The sequence below is a fragment of the Maniola hyperantus genome, chromosome 20 (assembly GCF_902806685.2).
Source record: "Maniola hyperantus chromosome 20, iAphHyp1.2, whole genome shotgun sequence".
Taxonomy (NCBI): Eukaryota; Metazoa; Arthropoda; class Insecta; order Lepidoptera; family Nymphalidae; genus Maniola; species Maniola hyperantus.
Window position 1 is genome coordinate 13,531,420 of NC_048555.1, and position 20,426 is coordinate 13,551,845.

At 46.8% G+C, this 20,426-nt stretch overlaps 2 protein-coding genes across 3 annotated transcripts in view; both read left to right on the forward strand.

Annotated features, from left to right (window-relative positions):
- The window catches only part of LOC117992050 (endoplasmic reticulum metallopeptidase 1-like), a 49,671-nt gene extending 48,614 nt beyond the window's left edge, over nt 1-1,057 (forward strand). The window contains exon 13 of the mRNA XM_034979698.2: nt 503-1,057. Within this exon, the coding sequence (XP_034835589.1) occupies nt 503-721 (219 nt within the window). The 3' untranslated portion in view covers nt 722-1,057. The remainder of the gene's footprint in view (nt 1-502) is intronic.
- A 10,229-nt stretch (nt 1,058-11,286) lies between these two features.
- Nucleotides 11,287-19,689, forward strand: Gbeta5 (guanine nucleotide-binding protein subunit beta-5). Of its 2 annotated transcripts, XR_011237927.1 has the most exons (4): nt 11,287-11,848; nt 14,032-14,168; nt 16,966-17,835; nt 17,901-19,689. XR_011237927.1 is itself a non-coding variant. In XM_034979361.2 (3 exons), the coding sequence occupies exons 1-3, from the start codon at nt 11,695-11,697 to the stop codon at nt 17,767-17,769; spliced, it is 1,095 nt and encodes a 364-aa protein (XP_034835252.1). In that variant the 5' UTR covers nt 11,288-11,694; the 3' UTR covers nt 17,770-19,689. The 2 variants fall into 2 exon arrangements, 1 of the variants encoding a protein (XP_034835252.1); XM_034979361.2 differs by having other exon boundaries at nt 11,288-11,848; nt 16,966-19,689.
- The last annotated feature ends 737 nt before the right edge of the window (nt 19,690-20,426 follow it).

Consider the following 20,426-nt stretch of genomic DNA (forward strand, 5'->3'; position numbering starts at 1 on the left):
CGAATGGACGCATTTATGGTATTACTAGCTTGTGTCCGCGACTTCGGCCGCGTCGACTACATACATTTCAAATGTCTGTTTTACCACAACTGCATGCTGTCCGGTAGTTTGAGCTGTGCATCCATAGATCAGTCAGTCAGTCAGTCAGCTTTTCCTTTTATATATATTTAGATTGAGATCCACCGTAAGCAATTTCACCCTCACCACCTGGGTGTCTGGCGCACTTCGACCGTCCGCTGTGCCAGATCCTTCTTTCCACGCACATGCAAACTGTGGAACCAACTCCCATCGGCGGTGTTCCCACTAGATTACAACATGGGGTTATTCAAGGGGCGGACCAACAAATTCCTAAAAGGCCGGCAACGCATCGGCGGTTCCTCTGGTGCTGCAAATGTTCATGGGCGGCGGTAATCACTTAACTTCAGGTGACCCGCCTGCTCGTTTGCTTGTTATCTCTATTTAAAAAAAGATAAGTGTGGATTATAATAATTATTGTTCGTAGAAAGGGCCGGAGGCGGCGGAGGGGGCGGACGGGGCGGACGGGGCGGACGGGGCGGAGGGGGCGGACGGGGCGGAGGGCTGGGTGCAGGTGTCGGCGGCGGGGCACGCCATGGCGGGCGCGGCGCAGCGCACGGCGCGCCACGCGCGGCTGCTGGGCGCCCTGCCGCCCTGGAGCGCGCCCACGGGCTGGGGCGTCGACCTGCACCTCATGGAGCTGTAGCCCTGCGTCGTCTCTTCGTGACGCTCGCTGCGGACTGCGGACTGCGGACTGCGGAGAGCCAGTGGCCATGATGTGATCCCCGATACTGCGACGTGCACGTGCTGTGGTGTTCCATCGACGTACGCCGACTGTTGCCGCACGAGTGCAGCGATATGACGTCATGGTCCCGTAGGTAAGTAGGTAGGTAGGTAGCCGCGCGTGACAAGCTCATTTATTAATTGACGACGGGTGATAATAAATTAAATGTGTCGTCGCGAATTTTAATGACGAAAGACAAAAGAGTTGCCTGCCCCAGTAGTACGAAGTGTATTCAGCTAGGCAGCTGGCGATCGTTGCCTGCCCCAGTAGTACGAAGTGTATTCAGCTAGGCAGCTGGCGATCGTTGCCTGCCCCAGTAGTACGAAGTGTATTCAGCTAGGCAGCTGGCGATCGTTGCCTGCCCCAGTAGTACGAAGTGTATTCAGCTAGGCAGCAGGCGATCGTTGCCTGCCCCAGTAGTACGAAGTGTATTCAGCTAGGCAGCCTGCGATCGTTGCCTGCCCCAGTAGTACGAAGTGTATTCAGCTAGGCAGCAGGCGATCGTTGCCTGCCCCAGTAGTACGAAGTGTATTCAGCTAGGCAGCAGGCGATCGTTGCCTGCCCCAGTAGTACGAAGTGTATTCAGCTAGGCAGCAGGCGATCGTTGCCTGCCCCAGTAGTACGAAGTGTATTCAGCTAGGCAGCAGGCGATCGTTGCCTGCCCCAGTAGTACGAAGTGTATTCAGCTAGGCAGCAGGCGATCGTTGCCTGCCCCAGTAGTACGAAGTGTATTCAGCTAGGCAGCTGGCGATCGTTGCCTGCCCCAGTAGTACGAAGTGTATTCAGCTAGGCAGCTGGCGATCGTTGCCTGCCCCAGTAGTACGAAGTGTATTCAGCTAGGCAGCAGGCGATCGTTGCCTGCCCCAGTAGTACGAAGTGTATTCAGCTAGGCAGCTGGCGATCGTTGCCTGCCCCAGTAGTACGAAGTGTATTCAGCTAGGCAGCAGGCGATCGTTGCCTGCCCCAGTAGTACGAAGTGTATTCAGCTAGGCAGCAGGCGATCGTTGCCTGCCCCAGTAGTACGAAGTGTATTCAGCTAGGCAGCAGGCGATCGTTGCCTGCCCCAGTAGTACGAAGTGTATTCAGCTAGGCAGCCGGCGATCGTTGCCTGCCCCAGTAGTACGAAGTGTATTCAGCTAGGCAGCTGGCGATCGTTGCCTGCCCCAGTAGTACGAAGTGTATTCAGCTAGGCAGCTGGCGATCGTTGCCTGCCCCAGTAGTACGAAGTGTATTCAGCTAGGCAGCAGGCGATCGTTGCCTGCCCCAGTAGTACGAAGTGTATTCAGCTAGGCAGCCTGCGATCGTTGCCTGCCCCAGTAGTACGAAGTGTATTCAGCTAGGCAGCAGGCGATCGTTGCCTGCCCCAGTAGTACGAAGTGTATTCAGCTAGGCAGCAGGCGATCGTTGCCTGCCCCAGTAGTACGAAGTGTATTCAGCTAGGCAGCAGGCGATCGTTGCCTGCCCCAGTAGTACGAAGTGTATTCAGCTAGGCAGCTGGCGATCGTTGCCTGCCCCAGTAGTACGAAGTGTATTCAGCTAGGCAGCTGGCGATCGTTGCCTGCCCCAGTAGTACGAAGTGTATTCAGCTAGGCAGCAGGCGATCGTTGCCTGCCCCAGTAGTACGAAGTGTATTCAGCTAGGCAGCCGGCGATCGTTGCCTGCCCCAGTAGTACGAAGTGTATTCAGCTAGGCAGCCGGCGATCGTTGCCTGCCCCAGTAGTACGAAGTGTATTCAGCTAGGCAGCAGGCGATCGTTGCCTGCCCCAGTAGTACGAAGTGTATTCAGCTAGGCAGCCGGCGATCGTTGCCTGCCCCAGTAGTACGAAGTGTATTCAGCTAGGCAGCAGGCGATCGTTGCCTGCCCCAGTAGTACGAAGTGTATTCAGCTAGGCAGCTGGCGATCGTTGCCTGCCCCAGTAGTACGAAGTGTATTCAGCTAGGCAGCTGGCGATCGTTGCCTGCCCCAGTAGTACGAAGTGTATTCAGCTAGGCAGCAGGCGATCGTTGCCTGCCCCAGTAGTACGAAGTGTATTCAGCTAGGCAGCCGGCGATCGTTGCCTGCCCCAGTAGTACGAAGTGTATTCAGCTAGGCAGCAGGCGATCGTTGCCTGCCCCAGTAGTACGAAGTGTATTCAGCTAGGCAGCAGGCGATCGTTGCCTGCCCCAGTAGTACGAAGTGTATTCAGCTAGGCAGCAGGCGATCGTTGCCTGCCCCAGTAGTCCGAAGTGTATTCAGCTAGGCAGCAGGCGATCGTTGCCTGCCCCAGTAGTACGAAGTGTATTCAGCTAGGCAGCAGGCGATCGTTGCCTGCCCCAGTAGTACGAAGTGTATTCAGCTAGGCAGCTGGCGATCGTTGCCTGCCCCAGTAGTACGAAGTGTATTCAGCTAGGCAGCAGGCGATCGTTGCCTGCCCCAGTAGTACGAAGTGTATTCAGCTAGGCAGCCGGCGATCGTTGCCTGCCCCAGTAGTACGAAGTGTATTCAGCTAGGCAGCAGGCGATCGTTGCCTGCCCCAGTAGTACGAAGTGTATTCAGCTAGGCAGCTGGCGATCGTTGCCTGCCCCAGTAGTACGAAGTGTATTCAGCTAGGCAGCAGGCGATCGTTGCCTGCCCCAGTAGTACGAAGTGTATTCAGCTAGGCAGCCGGCGATCGTTGCCTGCCCCAGTAGTACGAAGTGTATTCAGCTAGGCAGCAGGCGATCGTTGCCTGCCCCAGTAGTACGAAGTGTATTCAGCTAGGCAGCTGGCGATCGTTGCCTGCCCCAGTAGTACGAAGTGTATTCAGCTAGGCAGCAGGCGATCGTTGCCTGCCCCAGTAGTACGAAGTGTATTCAGCTAGGCAGCTGGCGATCGTTGCCTGCCCCAGTAGTACGAAGTGTATTCAGCTAGGCAGCAGGCGATCGTTGCCTGCCCCAGTAGTACGAAGGGTATTCAGCTAGGCAGCAGGCGATCGTTGCCTGCCCCAGTAGTACGAAGTGTATTCAGCTAGGCAGCAGGCGATCGTTGCCTGCCCCAGTAGTACGAAGTGTATTCAGCTAGGCAGCAGGCGATCGTTGCCTGCCCCAGTAGTACGAAGTGTATTCAGCTAGGCAGCTGGCGATCGTTGCCTGCCCCAGTAGTACGAAGTGTATTCAGCTAGGCAGCAGGCGATCGTTGCCTGCCCCAGTAGTACGAAGTGTATTCAGCTAGGCAGCAGGCGATCGTTGCCTGCCCCAGTAGTACGAAGTGTATTCAGCTAGGCAGCAGGCGATCGTTGCCTGCCCCAGTAGTACGAAGTGTATTCAGCTAGGCAGCAGGCGATCGTTGCCTGCCCCAGTAGTACGAAGTGTATTCAGCTAGGCAGCTGGCGATCGTTGCCTGCCCCAGTAGTACGAAGTGTATTCAGCTAGGCAGCTGGCGATCGTTGCCTGCCCCAGTAGTACGAAGTGTATTCAGCTAGGCAGCAGGCGATCGTTGCCTGCCCCAGTAGTACGAAGTGTATTCAGCTAGGCAGCTGGCGATCGTTGCCTGCCCCAGTAGTACGAAGTGTATTCAGCTAGGCAGCTGGCGATCGTTGCCTGCCCCAGTAGTACGAAGTGTATTCAGCTAGGCAGCAGGCGATCGTTGCCTGCCCCAGTAGTACGAAGTGTATTCAGCTAGGCAGCTGGCGATCGTTGCCTGCCCCAGTAGTACGAAGTGTATTCAGCTAGGCAGCAGGCGATCGTTGCCTGCCCCAGTAGTACGAAGTGTATTCAGTCACATTACAGTTAATGTGACGCCACGCGTCATGCCGTCCACTGAGCAGCGACGCACAATGTAGCATCATTCAGTGTTGCGATGACACGGGAATTGTGACGCCACGCGTCATGCCGTCCACTGAGCAGCGACGCACAATGTAGCATCATTCAGTGTTGCGATGACACGGGAAGTGTGACGCCACGCGTCATGCCGTCCACTGAGCAGCGACGCACAATGTAGCATCATTCAGTGTTGCGATGACACGGGAAGTGTGACGCCACGCGTCATGCCGTCCACTGAGCAGCGACGCACAATGTAGCATCATTCAGTGTTGCGATGACACGGGAATTGTGACGCCACGCGTCATGCCGTCCACTGAGCAGCGACGCACAATGTAGCATCATTCAGTGTTGCGATGACACGGGAATTGTGACGCCACGCGTCATGCCGTCCACTGAGCAGCGACGCACAATGTAGCATCATTCAGTGTTGCGATGACACGGGAATTGTGACGCCACGCGTCATGCCGTCCACTGAGCAGCGACGCACAATGTAGCATCATTCAGTGTTGCGATGACACGGGAAGTGTGACGCCACGCGTCATGCCGTCCACTGAGCAGCGACGCACAATGTAGCATCATTCAGTGTTGCGATGACACGGGAAGTGTGACGCCACGCGTCATGCCGTCCACTGAGCAGCGACGCACAATGACACGGGAAGTGGTCGTGTAGTAGTTACAAGTGAGTAGTTGTAAATTGTTACACCGTTCCTACGGGAACTACTCGGATCCTAGTTACAAGTGAGTAGTTGTAAATTGTTACACCGATCCTGCGGGAACTACTCGGATGCTAGTTACAAGTGAGTAGTTGTAAATTGTTACACCGATCCTGCGGGAACTACTCGGATGCTAGTTACAAGTGAGTAGTTGTAAATTGTTACACCGATCCTGCGGGAACTACTCGGATGCTAGTTACAAGTGAGTAGTTGTAAATTGTTACACCGATCCTGCGGGAACTACTCGGATGCTAGTTACATGTGAGTAGTTGTAAATTGTTACACCGTTCCTGCGGGAACTACTCAGATCCTAGTTACAAGTGAGTAGTTGTAAATTGTTACACCGATCCTGCGGGAACTACTCGGATGCTAGTTACAAGTGAGTAGTTGTAAATTGTTACACCGATCCTGCGGGAACTACTCGGATGCTAGTTACAAGTGAGTAGATGTAAATTGTTACACCGTTCCTGCGGGAACTACTCGGATCCTAGTTACAAGTGAGTAGTTGTAAATTGTTACACCGATCCTGCGGGAACTACTCGGATGCTAGTTACAAGTGAGTAGATGTAAATTGTTTCACCGTTCCTGCGGGAACTACTCGGATCCTAGTTACAAGTGAGTTGCACAAATAAATACTTTAGTCCTAACACGTCGACATAGAATGTATCAAGTATGTATAGGTATGTATTTATGAAAGGCACCAATTTAGTATATAATCTATATTTAGTATATAATCTATATTTAGTATATAATCTATGTAATGTTTTCATTGTAGATAGGTAATACGAATGACTGCGCTCGGAGAAGAGCCCACAACGAACTCAGCGGGGAATTCTTTTTATTATCACCACTTTACATGGAAATAAAAACTATTCTTACATCTTGTATTTTTTTGGCTATTGAGGTGAAAAGTGGTTCACTAATGATTAACAAAAAACCGTGCAAAAAACGTATAACAAATGATCATTTCACCAAAAAGGTTTCAAAAACTAGTCAAATCACAAACGTCGTATTCCGCAAACATATCATTTCGCAAAATAACATTTGACAGACATTCTATTAACAAAAGTTTTACTTTGCAAAAGTGCTGGATATTAAAATATCATTTTTAAAGTTATTATTTCACCAAATAATTAGTTTTACAAAATCGCGAACTTGAAGTGGGGGGGAGGGAAGAGACTGCCCACTATGCGACAGAGGCCAAGTCGACGGAGACCCGCTTTGCGGGGCTCCTTTTTCTGGGTGGTTAAAGAAGAAATAACCACGAAGAGGATGTTTGAGCTCTTCTAACCTAACCCATCCGAGTCGGGGTGCTCCGAGTCTAGAGCTCGCTTCGCTCGCTTTTGCAGCCTATAAGTTCTCTGTGCCTGTTTTTCCTATCCTATAATATCATAAACTTAATTTATGCGGGGAGAGCATTTTATTAAAAATAATAATATGCTATTTGTTGTTTTACTAATTAATACGATTAAGAAATGAACTGTTTGTCAAATGGTATTTTATGAAATGACTATTTGTCTAGTAATTTGTTTTATCAAGTGAATTATTTGTAGAACTAAAAGTAGTATAACGATGATAAAATGATTCATAATTTTGCCAGAATTTGTTTGTGGAATGAAACTTTGTTATTTGTTTTTTGTGAATTGATCGGTCACCGTGAAAAGTATTGTATCACACAAAAGCAAAGTTTTGTTTCTTGTGCCTTTGAAATTTGAATCCCTCATTACACTCGGGATTGCAACTTAGAACCCCGAGCGCACATTACACTCGGGATTGCAACTTAGAATCCCGAGCGCACATTACACTCGGGATTGCAACTTAGAATCCCGAGCGCACATTACACTCGGGATTGCAACTTAGAATCCCGAGCGCACATTACACTCGGGATTGCAACTTAGAATCCCGAGCGCACTCGTAACAAAAAGGAACTTTGCTCGATAAACAAATAAATACATTACTCGGCTAAAACTGATGAACATCGATCTTACGGAGACAGCAGATTTGTAGAGCACTGTCTCGGTCGTAGAGACCGACAAAGCTGCATATGGGTATGAGTGACGAAGACAACGCTCTACAAAGGTGAAATGCCATTCTAAAGGCCGATGTTCATCACTTTCGGTTGCGTACTGTTGAAGACGAGCACGGCGCTAATGTCGACTGTCGACACTCGACAGCGACTATCGATCGCATACAATTGTATGTCTTGGCGCTACGACCTTTGATGATAGTATTGTTACCTAGGTAGAGGTAGTTATTACGTTTATCTGTTATGGATGGGTACCTAGTGGCTAGTAGGTACCTACCTAGGCATAATAATTATTTTTGTTTTTTAATTTTACCTCTAATTTAATTTTTACCAAATAGTTACGCATAATAAGATAAATTGCTAATTGTATTATTTTATTGTATATATACGTGTGTGTGATGTGTGTGAAGTGAGAGGGGACAGAATTGAATATGTCCAGGAATATATTTACCTTGGCCAAATAGTTTCTTTTCAGGCTCGCCAAGATAAAGAAATCACAAGGCGTATCGAAAATGCCTGGAGAAGCTTTTGGTCATTGAAAGAACTGTTTAAAGGCAACTTTCCATTACATCTTAAGCGAAAGCTCATGGACATGTGCATTCTGCCAACTCTCACGTATGGTGCTCAGACTTGGTCCTTGACAAACTCTCAAAAGTCCAGGCTCAAGGTTTGCCAAAGAGCCATGGAACGCAGCATATTAGGTATAAAACTAGCAGATCGCGTAAGGAATTCTGCTATACGTTCCAAAACGCGAGTAGCTGACGTTGGCCTTGCAGCCGCTTTACTCAAATGGGACTGGGCAGGTCATGTGTGCCGTATGCCAGATGAGTTATGGGCAAAATCTGCTTCTTTTTGGACGCCCCAGAATCATCAACGCCAGCGTGGTCGGCCGAGGCGACGTTGGCGTGATGAATTAGAAAAATTTACAGTTACGTGGCCTGAAGAGGCACGAAATAGAAAATTGTGGAAGGATCGGAGGGAGGCCTTTGCCCAGACGTGGGACAGCACAGGCTGATTTAGATTAGATTTAGATTAGATTAGATATACGTGTAGGTACGGATTTATGTTCATTACTGAGATTAAATGCCTAACTATTGAAATAGTTTTTCTGTTCAACTCCCTTTAACGTTGCTTGGACGGTGAATTAAAGAAGTGCCTGACATAGGTATAGTCGAAACGGCCGGATAGGAGCTAAAAGCAATAAAAAGTTTTAAACAATAGTGTTTTATTTTTGAACAGTCATTAGTCCTATTAATACGTGGAAGTCCTAAACTACTGGTTCTTCTCGGTAGGAACGGCATTCCGAACCTAAAAGTGGTAAATTAAAACTACCTGACTATTCATAAGTACCTACTTACTTGTAAAAAGTTTACATGAATAAAAAAACATTCTATTCTATTCTATTGACATCATTATTTTGACATTGAACCTTACTGCAAACTCTTACATTTGCAAGCCTCAATAGCTCAACTGGTAAAGAAGTGGACTGAAAACCGAAAGGACGACGGTTCAAACCCCGCCCGTTGCACTATTGTCGTGCCTACTCCTAGCACAAGCTTTAACGCTTAGTTGGAGAGGAAAGGGGAATATTTCAAGTCATTTAACATGGCTAATAATATTCTTTATAAAAAAGAAAAACATTAGCTTTTTGAATGTGTAGGTAACCCACCACCACCCATGGCCACACCAACCTCGTGGTTATATGGGCCGAAACGCGGGAGGGCGCCCGTTCGGTACTTGCTCGGTGGCTCTTTCCCGGGGCGCCTTCTTGACTCCCTACAAATTCTTTCCTTTCTGCTTCCTTGTCCCCATTATGTCACTCTCCCCATTCTGGGGCAGACGTCACGTCGAATGTGTAGGTAAGTAGGTAACTACTAACTTGTGATCTCTTAGAATATTTTAACCAATAAGTAAACTTTTATGGCTTTTAGCCATTATCCGGCCGGCTGCCGGCTTGACCATACTATTACTGGAGGGTTTTGGTCTGAGACGCCCACGGCCCACGGCGACTCGTACTGGGAGCTGTAAAGTTTTGATATTCATTTGTTAGGTATTTTAGTAAAACAGTAGAGAGGGGCCTTTCCCGTATCCTATACCTACATTTTGTTGATATTTTAGTTCTTCATACCTATTCAAGGCATGGATCTATAAGTTAAAATATATGGTTAAAGGAAAGTCAAAGGACAGGATAGGTCGTAATTTTCAAATTGATTCTTAAACCGTTAAATGTTAGTGTAATTACATTAAGTAGTGTATTGTTATTTATGTGCAAACGGTCAAACATGTCTGTTCAAACAAGACAACAAACATGTCAGTTCAAACAAGACACACATACATGTCAGTTCAAACAAGACACACACAACATGTCAGTTCAAACAAGACGCACACAACATGTCAGTTCAAACAAGACACAAACATGTCAGTTCAAACAAGACACACAAAACATGTCAGTTCAAACAAGACACACAAACATGTCAGTTCAAACAAGACACACAAAACATGTCAGTTCAAACAAGACACACAAACATGTCAGGTCAAACAAGACACACAAAACATGTCAGTTCAAACAAGACACAAACATGTCAGGTCAAACAAGACACACAAAACATGTCAGTTCAAACAAGGCACAAAAAACATGTCAGTTCAAACAAGACACACAAAACAAGTCAGTTCAAACAAGACACACAAACATGTCAGTTCAAACAAGTCACACAAACATGTCAGTTCAAACAAGACACACAAAACAATAACTGGATCGTCATTTTGCTGAGAACATTAGTTCTATAGAAAATGGTGCGTTTCACGTGCGTTTGTTTGACAAACAGCGCTACACCGTCTATAGTCCGTTCCTATGGTTTTAATACTCTAAGGCCAAGATAGCCTTATTATCACACTCTATGTACTCTGTGAACACGAACGCAGACTAGCAAACACGAAATATTTGACAAACATGTTTGACCGTTTACATGGCACTTTAAGAGACGGGGCATGTTGTGTCTACTCACAGCAAAGCGGAGTCCTTTTACTTTGACTTCTGCTGCTGATATCACTGATCACATTGATCTCCTAGGTCTCGACATCTCAGCTAACATCAACTTCGGAAGATCCATCGAAGCCAAAGCCAAGACCGCCGCAAAAAAACCTTGCATTCTTAACAAGGTCAAACAGTACTTCACCCCGCGCCAACTGGTTACTTTGTACCAAGCTCAGGTCAGGTCGTGCATGGAGTACTGCAGTCACCTCTTTGATGGCTCCGCTAAGTACCAACTAGCGGCTCTGGATGCTGTTGATCGTCGAGCTAGGAGACTCATAGGCGAAGACTCCCCTTTACTGGCGAAACTACAAAGTCTCGATCACCGCCGCAAGGTCGCCGGCTTATCAGTGTTTTATAGGATAGGTATATTTCGGAGAGTGTGCTCAGGAACTTTTCGATCTTGTCCCCCCTTCACCATTTTACCACCGAACCGCAAGACGTCGGGCGAGTTTCCATCCTTATGTCTTCGACATTCCATCTACACGCACGAAACGTTTTGCGTCATCATTCCTCATACGTACGGCTAAGGTTTGGAATACTCTTCCGCGATATGTGTTTCCTACCTATTACAACCCGGGTATCTTTAAAACAAGAGTGAATAGGCATCTTCTAGGTAAACGAGTCCCATTTTATCCACATCATCACTTCCCATCAGGTGTGATTGTGGTCAAGCGTATACCTAATGAATAAAAAAATAAAAAAAAGACTTCCATACAAAACAAAAAAAAACGAAAATTTTAGAAATGAATCCAATGCTTCAACACAATATGTTCAACACCAACATTACGACACTACACTGACAGAAATAATTATTCTGAAATACAGTACTACCAACAACCAAAGAACGTACCTATTCTTTGGTTTTGTTCAAGTAGATCGTAGTGATTATTTACTCTTTGGTTCAAGTCACAGAGTACATTGACATTGAATAGGTACGTTCATAGATTATCTAGGTACTTGGGTAGGTACCTACGTTGAATATGGTTCAGGTTCAAGTCACAGACAGTAATCCGTGTTCAAGTGATCGATTCAATCGTATTAGTATAATATTATCTATGGATTCAGTTCCTCCGCGTGACGTAGATTCATTGAATGCATTGAAGTCATTTGAAGTACATTCCACTGTTTTCAAGTTTTCAATTCCACCAGCATTCCTCAATAATTATTTTGTTATTAACTTTTATTAGTCCACAGAGTACTTTTTACATATTAGTCGGTGTATGGACATTTTCAAGTGACATTTGGTGATTTATTTGTTCATCCCATTGTCATATCGATCAAGTAAAATTGAATAATATGGTGTTATTAGAAAATAGAGTTTGCCTGTGTGCAACTGAAGTGCATGCATAATGCGGTAGAGGCTCGGCGCGGCGCCATGGCGGCGGACCCGGCGCTGGCCGTCGCGCCCGAGGACGCGCTGGCGGCGCTGCTGCGCGAGGCGGAGGCGCTCAAGCAGAAGCTGGAGGAGGAGCGGCAGAAGCTCAACGACGTGACGCGTGAGTGTTATATTCTCTTTGAACATGCTGATGCAGCAGCAGCAACAAGGTTGTTGTGCTCACAACATTCCAAGCGACCTAGTCAGCCCTGCACCTGCTAATAACAAATGGTGTGTAGATAGATATTGACGAAGTTTGAGGAAGCACAGTAAAGAACATGACAAGTGACACTGTGAGGCGCGGGCGCTTGCCCGACGCCCGTGGTGTGAAGGACATGACAAGTGACACTGTGAGGCGCGGGCGCTTGCCCGACGCCCGTGGTGTGAAGGACATGACAAGTGACACTGTGAGGCGCGGGCGCTTGCCCGACGCCCGTGGTGTGAAGGACATGACAAGTGACACTGTGAGGCGCGGGCGCTTGCCCGACGCCCGTGGTGTGAAGGACATGACAAGTGACACTGTGAGGCGCGGGCGCTTGCCCGACGCCCGTGGTGTGAAGGACATGACAAGTGACACTGTGAGGCGCGGGCGCTTGCCCGACGCCCGTGGTGTGAAGGACATGACAAGTGACACTGTGAGGCGCGGGCGCTTGCCCGACGCCCGTGGTGTGAAGGACATGACAAGTGACACTGTGAGGCGCGGGCGCTTGCCCGACGCCCGTGGTGTGAAGGACATGACAAGTGACACTGTGAGGTGCGGGCGCTTGCCCGACGCCCGTGGTGTGAAGGACATGACAAGTGACACTGTGAGGCGCGGGCGCTTGCCCGACGCCCGTGGTGTGAAGGACATGACAAGTGACACTGTGAGGCGCGGGCCCTTGCCCGACGTCCGTGGTGTCAAAAATCAATAATATATTGCATTATTATATTAATATATTAAGTGGGATATGATATAAAAGGGCTTTACCTGTACATTCTAAAACAAATTATTAATTATTTGCCATAATAGTTTCTGATTTATCATGTAAAATGTGGAAAACATACGACTTAGTGCGGAATCCTCGGTGCGCGACTCAGACTCGCACTTGGCCGGTTTTTGAAATATTTTAAACCACAGCCATCTTTGGAATAAATAATAAATCCACTGGCTTGGCTGCATATCCAATGTTTGCTGATCGATTTCTTCGTACGAGTGAGAAGCGCCATCTGCTTGTAAATGTGGTGACCGCCTCACCATAGTAAATTAGGCCTTAATTTTTGAATTTTACTGTAAAAGCTGAAATCCTGCACATTTTTCCAAATCGGAAGACAGGCGCTGGTCATGTCCTTTATTTTGGATGACAATTTGTTCATGATTTTTTTTTAAAGAAGTTGGTTCTTGGGCAGACTCAACTAGGTACTTATGTTTTTCAAGTGATGTTATTTTAAAAAGTATAGTCACATTTCGGTTCACTAATGATTAAAAAAAACTTATAACAAATGATCATTTCACCAAAAAGGTTTCAAAAACTAATCAAATCACAAACATTGTATTCCGCAAACATATCATTCTACAAAAAAACATTTGACAAACATTCTATTAACAAAAGTTTTACTTTGCAAAAGTGCTGGATATTAAAATATCATTTTTAAAGTTATTATTTCACCAAATAATTAGTTTTACAAAATCGCGAACTTGAAGTGGGGGGGAGGGAAGAGACTGCCCACTATGCGACAGAGGCCAAGTCGACGGAGACCCGCTTTGCGGGGCTCCTTTTTCTGGGTGGTTAAAGAAGAAATAACCACGAAGAGGATGTTTGAGCTCTTCTAACCTAACCCATCCGAGTCGGGGTGCTCCGAGTCTAGAGCTCGCTTCGCTCGCTTTTGCAGCCTATAAGTTCTCTGTGCCTGTTTTTCCTATCCTATAATATCATAAACTTAATTTATGCGGGGAGAGCATTTTATTAAAAATAATAATATGCTATTTGTTGTTTTACTAATTAATACGATTAAGAAATGAACTGTTTGTCAAATGGTATTTTATGAAATGACTATTTGTCTAGTAATTTGTTTTATCAAGTGAATTATTTGTAGAACTAAAAGTAGTATAACGATGATAAAATGATTCATAATTTTGCCAGAATTTGTTTGTGGAATGAAACTTTGTTATTTGTTTTTTGTAAATTGATCGGTCACCCACATACCTAATGGTTATATTTTCTTTGACTATTTTATATTTATTTCACTTTTCTACATTCCTACAACTTAAAGTGGACAAGTAGAAGCTGTAGGAGTGGTGGCAGTCAGTGCTCGTTGTGTGTGCAGTGTCCAGCGTGGCGGAGCGGCTGGAGCAGATATCCTTCCCCACGCTCAAGATGCGCCGCGTGCTCAAGGGCCACCAGGCCAAGGTCCTCTGTTGCGACTGGTCTCCCGACAAACGTCACATCGTGTCCTCTTCTCAGGTAAGCTGTAGGAGTGGTGGCAGTCAGTGCTCGTTGTGTGTGCAGTGTCCAGCGTGGCGGAGCGGCTGGAGCAGATATCCTTCCCCACGCTCAAGATGCGCCGCGTGCTCAAGGGCCACCAGGCCAAGGTCCTCTGTTACGACTGGTCTCCCGACAAACGTCACATCGTGTCCTCTTCTTAGGTAAGCCATCGTTCTACAAGTTTTTTTTTTTTATAAAAGAATATTTGCCATATTAAATGACTAATATTCCCCTTTCCTCTCCAATTAAGCATCAGGCTTGTGCTAGGAGTAGGTACGACAATAGTGCAACGGGCGGGGTTTGAACTTGGACGATCTAACCTATGGACTTGTAACGCGCCTAATATTACGAATAAAAATTTCTGTCACTTTTGGTGCGGGACGAGGAAACACTACATAGACAACTTGACACACTCACTCAACAAAGTTTTGTGTCATTATTAACACACACATATCTAAATCTTCAACACTACTACATTTTACGCACACTAATAAGTTATATACATCAACATACAAAGACATTACGAGTGTAAGACAGTCAAATTGATTTGCGATGCTACCGTATCGATATTTTAAAATATATCGATAGTTTTTCAGAAACAAAAGTAGAAGTAAGAATTTATTACTCGTATTTAATTACTGAAAACCAGTGTTTGGTCAGCGTAGCGTATTCTTGCATACATTCACCTCACTTAATAGGTAATTATCCCAAAAACTAATAATGCAACGTAAAAATAAGAAAAATATTTATTTAAAAAATATGCACATACTTTTTTACTTATTTTATATCATTTTTAATCTTTTGTATTTTTTTATATAACGAAATTTTCATTTAAAATTTCGATAGTGAAAATGTGCTTATTAATGACTTATATTATTATATAATACAAAATAAACCTGACCGCGCAAAAACCTACCAGACATAATTAGTAGGTATATCAATCAATAAAATTTTTTTTCTTTCCAATCAATCATTTATTTATTGCACATTGGGTTTACATGGTAATTCCAATATGGTGTAGGTACTCTTTGTCCAAAAAAATTAAATGTAAGTTATTAAATATTACACGTATTGCCCTTACAAATTAGCAATGCAAAAATTTTCTCAATACCTGCCGCTTTTACCCCACAGCAAAATTCCATAAGACAGATATGATACTATGAAAATAAATTAGTAAACACACACGGTGGCCTCTTCTATTTTTAACACGTCATTATTTACCATTAGGTTAATGTTATGTATATTCTTGGCGATTCTCTCTGTAAAAATATCGAAATCTGTAAAAATAAAACGATTATGATAAATTATTACCTAATCCTCATCCTTGAGAAAGGTACACCTTTTAGCTACAAATTACCCAGTTCAGAGACACCCTACCCCGTTTCTCGCCTATCACTAAAATTGCGTTGCTTTAATTTTTTTTTTAATGTATTAAGTACGTGAAATCACAGAAATCGACCAGTTTTATTACAAGTATAGGTAGCGAAAAAATTGTGGTAATTAATAATAACTATTCTTTACTTGACTTGAAGACGGTAATTTAGTCGTTAATAATAAAGAAAATGTTTTCATCGATATCGATAATCGAACCGCAATCACTATCACATGATTCTTAAAAATCGAACCTTATGTCCTATGCAATTAAATCTAATACTGAAAAATTTGGTAAAAATAACACAATAGTCTCGTGGGGAGTGCGGTATACTATAGACGGAGAGCCAGGGCCCAAAATACTGTTTGAATTTACTAAGGCTAATTTTTTTATAGTTCATTAGAATGGTTGCGTACACAAACATACTGCGGTCAGTCAAGTGAACCTGAGAACAGTGACTCAGGTGCGCTATCAAAGGTGTCGTACCTGCGAGGTAATAAAATGAATTTACTAAGGCTGAAAATTGTTATATAACTTGTATATTGCATATAAATAAAAGTTGTAATGGTTAGTCAGCAGAATATGGGGACAGAGCTGGTCAGTATGCGCAAAAAATTAGCCTTAGTAAATTCAAACAGTTTTTTGGGCGCTGGCTCTCCGTCTTTAGTATACCGCACTTCCCACGAGACTAGTGTTATTTTTACTACTACGTAATTTCATGCTGTTCACGCGTATTCAAATTTTAACCTAATTTGTATATAACGAGGGTTGCAATTGTTTAGAAAAAACAAAATATAGTCTCGTGAGAAGTGTGACTCGTTTCTACCGAATTATTACGTACTCAATTACTGAATCGGTAAAGTTCTCGATTGTTATTTTATTATAATAATTTATGTAATTTAATTTATAGAAAGCGTTTATTACACCAAAAATACTTATGAAATGAAATTCCATCTTTTTGTAAATTTGATGTGTTTGATTTGTTCTTGCACTCACTAACGGCACAAACAGGCATTTTTCACCCAGCGTGTAAGACGTCGTCACACATCGAAAACGATTCTGACAATGACAAAATCGATTCCGCAAACAGTGTTTATAAACGCAGTGGATTAAAAATCCATTACTATTGACAGAGGGGAATAATCATGCGAGGCGCGTCCTTAGGTTAGATCGTCCAAGGGTTTGAACCGTCGACCTTTCGGTTTTCAGTCCACTCCTATACCGGTTGAGCTATTGAGGCTCAAGAGCTCAGTTGTTTGTACGGTGCCGTTTGCCAAAACTACATCATACTTTAATCAACGGGAAGAGTTTTTAACCATTTTATTCAATTACCGCAGTTCCTGTTGAACGGTGAACGGGAATAGATAACATAGGAGCCTCACACGACGGCGCCTGTTGTTGCAGGACGGCAAGGTGCTGGTGTGGGACGCGTTCGCCGCCACCAGGGAACAGAGCATCGCCACGCCCAGCACGTGGGTGCTGGCGTGCGCCTACGCGCCGTCGGGCGCGCTGCTGGCGGCGGGCGGGCTGGACAACAAGGTGACGGTGTTCGCGCTGGGCGACGACGAGTCGGCGGCGCGCAAGCGCACCGTGGGCACGCACGCGGGCTACGTGGCCGCCGTGCTGTTCCCCAACACGGACCGCCAGGTGCTGACGGGCTCGGGCGACGGCACGTGCGCGCTGTGGGACGTGGAGTCGGGGCAGCTGCTGCAGAGCTTCCAGGCGCACGCGGCCGACGTGCTGGCGCTGGACCTGGCGCCCACCGACCTGGGCGACACGTTCGTGTCGGGCGGCGGCGACCGCCAGGTGCTGGTGTGGGACATGCGCTCGGGCCACGCCGTGCAGGCCTTCGACGCGCACCGCAGCGACGTGACGGCCGTGCGCTTCCACCCGGCCGGCGACGCGCTGGCCACGGGCTGCGACGACTCGGCCTGCCGCCTGTTCGACCTGCGCGCCGACCGCGAGGTGGCGCGCTACGCCAAGGACAGCGTCATCTTCGGCGTCAACTCGGTGGAGTGGTCGCTCAGCGGCCGGCTGCTGTTCGCGGCCTACAGCGACCACACGGCGTGCGCGTGGGACGCGCTGCGCGCCGCGCGCGTGGGCGTGCTGTGCGGCCACGAGCACCGCGTGGCGCACGTCACGCTGGCGCCCGACGGCACGGCGCTGGCCACGGCCTCCTGGGACTGCACGGTGCGCGTGTGGGCCTGAGCCGCGCGCGACACGAGCACCGCCCCGCGGCCTCCTGGGACTGCACGGTGCGCGTGTGGGCCTGACCTCCTGGGACTGCACGGTGCGCGTGTGGGCCTGAGCCGCGCGCGACACGAGCACCGCCCCGCGGCCTCCTGGGACTGCACGGTGCGCGTGTGGGCCTGACCTCCTGGGACTGCACGGTGCGCGTGTGGGCCTGAGCCGCGCGCGACACGAGCACCGCCCCGCGGCCTCCTGGGACTGCACGGTGCGCGTGTGGGCCTGACCTCCTGGGACTGCACGGTGCGCGTGTGGGCCTGAGCCGCGCGCGACACGAGCACCGCCCCGCGGCCTCCTGGGACTGCACGGTGCGCGTGTGGGCCTGACCTCCTGGGACTGCACGGTGCGCGTGCAGTCCTGACCTCCTGGGACTGCACGGTGCGCGTGTGGGCCTGACCTCCTGGGACTGCACGGTGCGCGTGTGGGCCTGAGCCGCGCGCGACACGAGCACCGCCCCGCGGCCTCCTGGGACTGCACGGTGCGCGTGTGGGCCTGACCTCCTGGGACTGCACGGTGCGCGTGTGGGCCTGAGCCGCGCGCGACACGAGCACCGCCCCGCGGCCTCCTGGGACTGCACGGTGCGCGTGTGGGCCTGACCTCCTGGGACTGCACGGTGCGCGTGTGGGCCTGACCTCCTGGGACTGCACGGTGCGCGTGTGGGCCTGACCTCCTGGGACTGCACGGTGCGCGTGTGGGCCTGACCTCCTGGGACTGCACACGACACAACGTTTAATGTACACAACCATGATTTGAGTAAAGTCCACATCCTTCAAATTCCATGTTTGGACTTTGGGGGTGTCTCTGATGTATTGATACTATCCCTGTTCAGTCATGGATGAATCTCTGATGTGTCATGGATGAATCTCTGATGTATTGATACTATCCCTGTTCAGTCATGGATGAATCTCTGATGTATTGATATCCCTGTTCAGTCATGGATGAATCTCTGATGTATTGATACTATCCCTGTTCAGTCATGGATGAATCTCTGACCTTACGTAAATAGATATACTTACATAAGTGTGTTATGTTGGCAATATAATAACAATAGGTAATGTTGTGAAAATCCAAAGAACCTGTTATAGTTATAATCATATTAGTTTGAATTGAGTATGTTTTATTGTTTATTATGCATAGTATAGGCACTATATACATAATAATATTATAAAATAAATAAATAAGACATTATGTGTTGATGATGATGCTCGCGACTCTGTCCGTGTGTGTGTAGAAGTCCCGCTGGAGTTGCTTGGTTGTCCGGACAACACATGCAAGTTAAGTCGTTCAGCCATTTGCAATGTCGGCCAATTCAGTGGAGCGATCGTGGCGCGAAGAAGAAACAAACGTCACACTTTCACATTTATAATATTAGTAATGTTAGTCATATTATTGTATTCCAATAAAAGGTATTATTAATTTATATTCTTGTGGACTACTTGGCTATTAATATTAAGCCAACTATTATTATATAGAGGTCTAGATGTATTTAATTTAAAGGAACTTAAGTCCTTGTAGGTATTTAAAATACAAAATTTATCGTAAAGCTAGTAAGTACTAGAGCAACACCGAGCACTCGTGCAGCCGCACAAGCACAAGTGACGCCAAACTTCTTGAGTGCTCTGAAGGTGGTGTCTGGTGACTGCTGACTGGTGATTGTAGCGGCGCGGCGCTAATGTAAACATTGGAAAATTCTAGAAGTAAGTACCTACTCGCCAGGTGTCCGTGTACCACCTCGCCAGGTGTCCGTGTACCACCTCGCCAGGTGTCCGTGTACCACCTCGCCAGGTGTCCGTGTACCACCTCGCCAGGTGTCCGTGTACCACACTGTTACCACTTACCTTCCCCTCTATGTACCAATAAACTCTACGTTAACGTTTATAAGATCGTTTCATTGATGAATTTACAGACAGACTGATAGACTGTCAGTCTATCAGTCTGTCTGTCTGTCAGTCTATCATTCGTTGTCAGTCTGTTGTCAATCTCTCAGTCTGTCTGTTTGTCTGTCTGTCAGTCTGTCTGTCTGTCACGTCATTAGCAATTTGCGAGACATATATAGTATTTTTTTCTTGTAATTTTTCACTTGCAACAGGTGACAACTTTATAAGAGTAGGTATAAAATTTCTAACGCTTTAGGAAGCTTCCCCCCCTGTAGGGATATCTACTGTATCTACTCATGTGGTATAGTCCTCACCCTCGCTCTCTTGGCACTTTATGGTTTAATGACATTGACAGGGGGGCGCTGTTGGAGAACAAAGTTCCAATTTTTTTAATTTATTTTACGGCCCTGGATAACAGTCCTTTAAGGCCCCAAAGTTCCACACATAGAGATCACGTAGAGATAAAATCATAGTACTACTAAATTCTTTGGATAGAATCAATTCATTCATCCAAGATTCAATATTCAAATAAGAACAAAGAGGACACTTGACGGCAAAGTTAGTTCCGGTTTTCGCCACGCGCCAAGATAGCCTTGTCGCACGGTATAGTCCATATTATTTCAGTTCAGTCACAGAATATACATATGTATAGTTAATTGGTTCAGTGCACAGTGACCGAATGAAACATAGATTGGCTACCTATTCGTTTATGAATCGTAGATAGAATAATAGGTAGATTTA